The sequence below is a fragment of the Alosa sapidissima genome, chromosome 23, assembly GCF_018492685.1.
Source record: "Alosa sapidissima isolate fAloSap1 chromosome 23, fAloSap1.pri, whole genome shotgun sequence".
Lineage (NCBI taxonomy): Eukaryota > Metazoa > Chordata > Actinopteri > Clupeiformes > Clupeidae > Alosa > Alosa sapidissima.
Window position 1 is genome coordinate 10,068,168 of NC_055979.1, and position 8,681 is coordinate 10,076,848.

At 42.6% G+C, this 8,681-nt stretch overlaps 1 protein-coding gene across 1 annotated transcript; it reads left to right on the plus strand.

Moving 5' to 3' along the window:
* The first annotated feature begins 3,083 nt into the window (after positions 1–3,083).
* Positions 3,084–5,296, plus strand: arl4ca (ADP-ribosylation factor-like 4Ca). The gene is made up of 2 exons (XM_042081272.1): positions 3,084–3,354; positions 3,470–5,296. Exon 2 carries the CDS (start codon positions 3,725–3,727, stop codon positions 4,301–4,303), a length of 579 nt encoding a protein of 192 aa, XP_041937206.1. The 5' UTR covers positions 3,084–3,354; positions 3,470–3,724; the 3' UTR covers positions 4,304–5,296.
* Positions 5,297–8,681: the final 3,385 nt, after the last annotated feature.

The following is an 8,681-nucleotide window of genomic DNA, read 5'->3' on the forward strand; positions in this document are numbered from 1 at the left end:
TGGGGGGATATTCTGGCCTTTCTTTTCCACCTGGCAACCGGATTCTACAATCATTTCCCCCAAGGCAGTCAGGAGCCAAATGGCATGATGATGAGGTCCCTGACTTGAAATGTGAAGAAGAGAGTTTTGAAATTTATTTTTTTGCTCATGACTTATGCCAGCTGGGGGTGGGGGACCCAATAGACAAGTCATAGTCACATGACTACGGGGAAACACCTGCACACCAAGTGCACTGGCAAGTCCTGTTTGAGGTATTTATGGATTTCCAAAATGTATTTACGTTTGTCTGTTCAGCTATATGTATCCTATCCAGGACATGTAGTAGGCCTACAATTAGAAGTGGGCCTGGAAAGGGTTCATTGACTTACGACCAACAGGGGCGTAACTAGCAGTGAAATTAACTTAAACTGGTACATTAAACTCTTACCAGATCGTTTCAAAAGTGTAGCAATCTTTTAAACCAAGATTTTAAGAGCAGTTGTTTACTCAATTCCAAAAAAATACAGGTCCATGATGCTGGATTAGCGACTGTAGGCTACTTGCGTGCCCGTGTTTTAGCGACATTGGAAATGGGCTTTAATGGCCTCTTGGCCGGCCCAGACGGATCTGCAGAGCAAATCCAGAATTTGTCGAAAGTTCACATGACTATTCTCAGACTCAGGCTATAATGAAGCATTTCAAAAGAATCTTTCTGCCAAGCCGTTTGCTGAATTGTATGTAATGCCACTTTCACCCACCAGATGGCAGTAAAACCGTGGGAAACGAATTCCCATGAGTAAACTCTACCCACCTATCAACAGCTATTTGAACCCCACAAATGAAGACTATTCACACCTATTATATTCAGCTAAGCCCTTGGTCGACGACAACATTTCCATGCTGTCCCAAAGGTCCAGTGCAGTAGCTAACAGTCTGACACCATCAGAGCACAGCAGAGGAATGTAGCCTACCTTACACAATGTCAATTGTGAAAGACTACATACCTTTACCATGACCCCCCTGTGTGGTCTGAAATTATGATATTATACAGATTAGATTTCCAAACGCAGTTGCTATAGGCGTAGTCCGCCATTAATTTATTTCTGAATGTTTAAAAACTAACTGTGATTCTTGCAGCACAATTTCTGAAACTATTAACAATTTTAGCCAATCCATTCACCAAGTGTGCCAAACTAAAAGCACATACACTGTTTTACACTCACTTTGTAATTTTGTAGCACAGTTTTGCAAAAAGCCATTGCTTTACACTAAGTTTGCACTCTTATAAGCTTGACATGCATGATAGCACTTACCATCTTCTGTATCCTGACTATCCCTCTGACATTTTTTTTTTCTGAATGTTTAAACACCAACAGTGATTTTTGAAGCGCAATTTCTGAAACTATTAACACTATTATTATTATTATTATTATTATTATTATTATTATTATTATTTTATTTGTAAAGCACCTTTCATACACATAATGCAGCTCAAAGTGCTTTACATTTGGAGCATGTAACACAATAATAGTCAGTCAGTCATTATCAATCACTTTCACTTTTCTTCATTGCTGTGGCCGTTTATGATCCAATCAGCAACATATCAGAAATGTAGAAAATAACATGTAACACAGATATTAGAGAAAAGTCAGTCATTCCCCTTTGTTGCTGTGGCTGTTTATGATCCAATCAGCAACATATCCGAAATACTATTATACTACTATAGATATATAAAGGCTTTGCTAACAAATGCCTAGGCTAACAAATGCTTATGCTTATTACACGCCAGAGGTGTAAAAGTCCGGCTTCAGAAAGTAAAAGTCCTGCCATTTTTTTTTGTCCCAATTCACTTAATCAGCTGATTCTAATGAGCACAGCTCTTAAGACAGGTAGATCAGGTAATTAGTGAAATCGCCTGTGTTAAGCACACAGGTAGAACCATGCATGGCAGGACTTTTACTTTCTGAAGCCAGACTTTTACATCTCTGCTTGTAGCCAACCCTTTCTCCAATTGCGTCAAACTGAAAACGCATTCACTGCATTACACTCTGTTTACAATTTAATAACACACTTAAGCAAAACTCTACACATTGGTGTCTATTATTCACACCATTTTGTCAACTGTCTTCCCACATTGACACGTTGAAACACTTTTAGAAAATGAGTTCACTCAATGAGCTTGAGCTCTATAAATAAGCTATAAATATGCATTTGGTCTGGATTACAATGTATGACAATACTGGACACAGAGTAAGAGGGGTTAAGAATTAGAGGAGGGGAGGAAGTAAGAGAAGGAGAACCAGGAGGTGAATACGAGAAGGAGGAGAAGGAGGAGAACCAGGAGGTCAAGAAGAGAAGGAGGAGAAGGAGGAGAACCAGGAGGTGAATACGAGAAGGAGGAGAACCAGGAGGTGAATACGAGAAGGAGTAGAACCAGGTGAAGAAGAGGAGGAGCAGAAAGATGAGGACCATGAGGTGAAGAAGTGTAAAAGGAGGAGGAGATCCAGGAGGTGTAGAAGCCAGACCAAGACAAAGGATAAGATTTTTAAGCCCAATTTTTTTCTTGTTTTTTTCTTGCCAAAATGACCCCAAAATAAACATTGATACTTTATTTGATTACCTGTGTGTGTGTGTGTGTGTGTGTGTGTGTGTGTGTGTGTGTGTGTGTGTGTGTGTTCATATGATAAAAATGCACTGCAAGCTGATATGCCTGGCACACAGAGAAAGCAAAAGCCAGTAGTGTTTTTTTTATTCATACTGTCAGTTTGTAGTTGGTGATTTTTGTGCTTATCCACATGATGGTGTACAACAGTTTTGAAACAAAAACACAATTTTAAATCAGTTTATAGTTTTGCCCAAACTGTGTGTTTTTGCAAGACAATAGCCTACTACTTATGTTTTGCTGGTTTAGTGTAAGATTTTGTGGTTAGTGTGTAGAGTTTTTTCCCAGTAAATAGCCATAGTTGCAAAAATAGTACCGAAGCCATCAGAGAGAAACCATAGTGCCACTAGTTGGCTGGATGAACTCGTGTGCTAGTGTTTTGCTTATAGTGAGTGGGCGGAGTTCGGTTGCCGTGTAGCTGTAGCAAACACGGTGCACCATCCCCACGCACCAGCCGCACTGGAACTGCCCGTCGTGCAAGACGGAGGTAACGAAAGGAGCGTGTCTCCCTCTCAACTCTGGCCGTGGTTTGGGGCTGGTTTCCACCTCAGGGACGACTGTGTCACTGCGTGTAAACCTCGGAAGAGACTGTTCTACCCGCAGTGCCGCTGAGTTGTCGGCCGTCTGTGTCAGTACACCGAAAACAAGATTCGTATTCTGCTGCAACCACTGCTCCCTTCTCAGGCATCCTCCCTGCCGACAGACATCGGGAGGTACGTTGCGCGTTGAGCACTGAAATACCGACTGGATCGCACACGCCCTTGCCTGTTTTTGCTTGGGAGAATGGAGGTTAAAGATACATCATTCTAATATGTTATTGGATTGCAGACGGGTGCTGTGGCACTGATGCCAGACGCTCTCTTGCTGCTGTGTGGCGTGGGAGTCGGCGAAGGAGGCCGTGGGTAGGCTACAGGATCATGTCTTTGGGTTGATTTTGCATCTGTATCGTTTGACTGGTCGCTTGCTTGAAGTCGCAGGTGGGGATCAGCCATTTCTGTGGATTCTTTGACATTCACGCACCTTCCAAGTGTAGGACTATTCTAATGATTCCTTGCATTGGTATTTTTGCTTAGCCTGCGTAAAATGGGGAATAGTTTTTCTAACATCGCCGCATTTCAGTCCCTGCACATAGTGATGTTAGGACTAGATTCTGCGGGCAAAACGACTGTCCTCTATCGACTCAAGTTCAACGAATTTGTCAACACTGTTCCTACCATCGGATTCAACACCGAAAAGATTAAACTGAGCAATGGCACCGCGAAGGGTATTAGTTGTCACTTTTGGGATGTGGGTGGCCAGGAGAAGTTGCGACCTCTGTGGAAGTCGTACAGTAGGTGCACGGATGGAATCATATACGTTGTGGACTCCGTTGATGTGGACAGATTGGAGGAGGCAAAGACAGAGCTACACAAAATCACCAAATTTGCCGAAAATCAGGGGACTCCTCTCCTGGTGATTGCAAATAAGCAGGATCTTCCGAGATCTCTTCCTGTTTCCGATATTGAGAAACACCTGGCTCTTCACGAGCTCAGCCCGTCCACCACGTACCACGTCCAACCCGCATGCGCCATAATTGGCGAGGGACTTCACGAGGGTATGGACAAATTGTATGAAATGATTGTGAAACGGAGAAAAAGTTTGAAGCAGAAGAAGAAACGATAACGGCTCAATAATGACATCATGATATCACTAGAAAAAAGAAATGTAACATTGCTGCTGCTTGAGTATGCTGTGTTTGGCAGGATTGAAGAGATTTTGTGTGTGCCGTGATTAAGTTTTAATTATTCTAATTATTCAAGATTTATTGTAATTATTGCTGATTTTCAGCGTGTTGCAAGTTAAAAAGAATGGAACTTAAATGCTGTTGCCAACCACCTTTAGTTAACTAAGTTTAGGAAAAGCAACTGGCATTCACAATCAAAAAAAGTTTAAACGGGCTGGTTCCTGTTCGTTGCTGCTTGACAATTTCAAAAAGTTGGTGTCACGGTTAGTATGTGAATGGTGATAGCCTTGAAGCGTCCCCGTAAAGACCACATCCCACACAGCATCACTAGTGGCTATCTCACAACAGTGATCCATTGTTTGTATTTTTGTTTTGTGTTCTTTTGTATCTTTTAGTGACATGCAGAAGATTTGTTTTACTGTACTGACTCCTCTCACCCACGTTGCACATCATGCCTATAGCTGAGTGGTTAGATCCCAGGAAGCAGGTGGTACTGGAAGTGATCTGGCCCAGACATGGCAAGACTGGGTGTGTCCCAGGCCAGACAGACCAGCACCAGGGTCATCTCCTAGCAGGGTTAGGGTTTGCCTATATTTTCTATGACTGTAAATCACTTGCCCTCTGAATGCCTTTTGGGTTATGAGTCGTGATTTTTGAGAAGGCTGCCATATTTATTTCATGTTCAAGATGTTCATAGTGCACATCGGAGCACTTTCCAGATGTTGTCTAGTACACCTTATGATTTAAAGTTGGACTGTTCATTGCACACAAAACCAAAAAGTTTTTATTTACATTTTTATATCCTAAAGTGTTTGCAGTAAGATTGTGTGACGCTGATGATGATACTGCTCCCTAAGTGAAGATTGCACCTGGGTATTGTTTGAAATTGATGTAGAAGCAAAAAGAAATAAAAAAGAGATGACTAAGCTTTATTCTCTCAGTCTTAACATTTCATTTCTTTGTGCGTTCTTGCCCAGCAGCTCTTTGTAAAAGATTTTAGTGGGAGCAGCAGATCGTGTATCACTTCCTCAGTGACCTGAAGAAAATCAATTAAGCAGCTCTCAGTTGGCAGCGGGTACATTGCACAAGATGTTAGGTGTTCCACCATACACGTGTCTGGTCCCGTGCGAGTCACACGCCTCCAGGCCCATAACTGACCTGATGTCACTCAGACAAATTGAAAGTGGATATTAATAGGTGTGTTCAATCTGTTGCGTAATTAGAAAAGCCACGTATGGATGGGAAATGTTCGCTCTATTAGAGGGAGGCATTGGGGAGGCATTGTCTCTCTCTCTCTCTCTCTCTCTCTCTCTCTCTCTCTCTCTCTCTCTCTCTCTCTGTATCTCTCTCCCTCTCTTTCATCACTACTGTCACTGTAGAGTACAGACACATCTCTTATCTTGCATCTTTCAAGCCTTCCAAGCCTGTGCCAAACCAGAGCCGGAGACAAGCCAAACGTGTGCTGCAGTAATCAGGAGTGAAAGATATGAAAGAGTAGCTACTGCACCCGTACCATATTCATGCCCAAGGACCATGGGGACCCGGGTCATTTCCCATCTCTCTCTCCCACTCGCTTCCTGTCAGTCTCTTCACTGTCTTATCTCAATGTCAAGGCAAAGCAAAAAGCCCAAAAATATATTTGAAAAATATTATTCCCCAGGATCCCCCGTTCAGTGGAAGGTCCTTGGACTCGTCCCACATCCTCAACAACATGGTGTCTGTGACAGCAGCTGACAAATGTTTTTGTTTAATGTATCTACAGTTAATGAAAAGGTAACTTTTGTTTGGAACTGCTGTCCAAAAGAAAAACAAGATTCCTCAGCAAACTTTAGGTGCAAATTTCCCTCCACATTCTCACAGAGAAAATGGCATTAGATGTGTTCGCAACAGAAGCTGGTTGTATCTTAACAAGGCCCATGAGGACTCATCATAACAAAATCCTGAGCAGAGGAGGATGGCGCCGCAACTCACTAACTAGGCACATTTGGCTTATTTCACGCTGACTTGGACAGGTAACAGACCATTTACTGCCTGGCATCATCATTGGGTTGGGTTTGTTTTGGTTGTTTGCATTTATTACATCATCTTTTTATAGCGTGTCCAATTACATAGCAACAGCAACTTCTCGCTACCAATATAGTGGTACTGTTCATTGGTTTGATTTCACATCATTCAGTGTATTGTGTAGTACATATGTTATTACCCAAACCTGATCTACCCTGAGTCAACCCAAAACCTTTACCTTCAATGTCAAATACTTTCTCTAAATGACAGAGGCACCGGTCAGATACTGTACTCTCAGAGATGCACATGCTTATTACAGACAGTCCAAACCCTTTCTGTAAGTTATTCATTTCACACAAGTTTGCTATTTGCATGTCATAAAATGTTACAAAATAATTACATAAAAGTATGTCTTTACAGAAGTAGCTTGTTCAGTCAGCTGTGAGTAGTATGGCTTATATTCCCCTGTGGGCTCTGACATGACCTCTATCTGTCCAAGGGCAGATGTACTTTCTCGCATGTCCTTCACAAATTACAACCTGGACTCATACCTGTCCCCTGGCTGGTGAATATCACTGGATCCCTAATGTTATTAGAAACGTTGAATGGTTTTGCTCAAGCCCATTTGAAAGGGAGGGAGCAGCGCATACATCTTGATTAAGACACAGTGGAGATCCGTGAGATGATGGATAGAGACAGTCACTATTGCGCTCAGTCGGGTCGGGTGAATAATACATTGTTCCATAGTGAAAGGGATAGATTATTCATTCAGCGGGGAACCATTTTGCCACTCCAAACACGGTGTTGGAGGACGGTGGTATTTTTGGAGATGTTGGGAGTGGACAAGTGCATGGCTAGGAGATATCAATAATAAATTGTCACTCTTGTAAAATGGGGTGGAAAATGTATTCTAAGATATGCCAAGATGGCGACTGACTCCTGAAATGGATCCAGTCTCACAAATTTGGCATGAGTCCAGCCCAGAATGCATCCCTATCTGGATTAACCCTTTTGAGGACTACATTCCAGAAATATAGCTGCAAGCAGCAATGTGGGGGCCTAGCAGAGCGCTAGCAGGAATGGTGTTGCCATGGCATGAGCAAGCAGTCACAGCAAGTTTGATGGCAATTGGATAAAGAATGGCTGAGAAATAAGCATTTACTTTGTTACAGTGCCCCTAGAGGCCAAGTTACACCAATGTCCAATCAGCTACCATGTCCCTCTACCAAGTTTGGACTTCATACACCAAAGTGTTGCTGAGATGTGAGCTTACTTTCTTCATTACAGCACCCCTAGAGGCCAAATGAGACCACTTACCTTGCATGTCCTCACAATCAGCTACTAAGTCCCCTGTATCAAGTTTGGATATCATACATCAAAGCGTTGCTGAGATAAGAGCTCATTACCTATATTGCAGCGCCCCCTATAGAGGCCAAATGATGCCAATTTGCTAGTGCGTCCTCACAATCAGGTACCAAGTCCCTATACCAAGTTTGGACTTCATACATCAAAGCGTTGCTAAGATAGGAGCTCACTTCCTGTATTACAGCGCCCCCTATAGAGGCCAAATGATGCCAATTTCCTAGTGCCTCATCATAATCAGGTAACAGGTCCTTATACCAAGTTTGGACTTTGTACACCAAAGCGTTGCTGAGATACAAGCTCACTTCCTGTATTGCAGCGCCCCCTATAGAGGCCACATGATGCCAATTTCGTAGTGCGTCCTCACAATAAGATACCAATTCCCTGTACCAAGTTTGGACTTCATACATTAAAGCGTAGCCGAGATGTTAGTCCACTACCTGTTTGCCAGCTTCGTCACCAAAACATGGGCAAACAAACTTGAAATTGAAAAATCTGGCAAGTATCGTTTGTGCTACTCGGTCAGAAGATCATCTCCGCCAAGTTCCTTGAAAATCGGAGGAAATTTGTAACCGCTGAAACTTTTCGTAGAGTTTGTATTAAATCCAATATGGCGGAGATCCAATATTGCAGAAAGTGATGGGATAGGGGTCGATGAACTCGGGATGGTCCTAGGATTCAGACGCTACCTCAATTGTGAAAAATCAGATAAAAGAGTCAAGGATCACGCGCATGAACGCATGTCCATTATTGAACTGGTGGTGGCGCTAAAGCATTCAATGTATATGCATAAAAATTGCTGTGAGTGATTGGGACAGAGTCCTGACTAATGGTGTCGAGTTTTGTTATGTTAACTCAAAGCGTCACCTAGATGTTTGACCACTTCCTGTTTGGCGGCTTTGTCACCATATTTGATTGGCTGTCACGGGCAAACTTGAAATTGAAAAATCT

Excerpts from the sequence above, each read along its gene's own strand:
- arl4ca (XM_042081272.1), top strand. The coding sequence starts at position 3,725 with ATGGGGAATAGTTTTTCTAACATCGCCGCATTTCAGTCCCTGCACATA.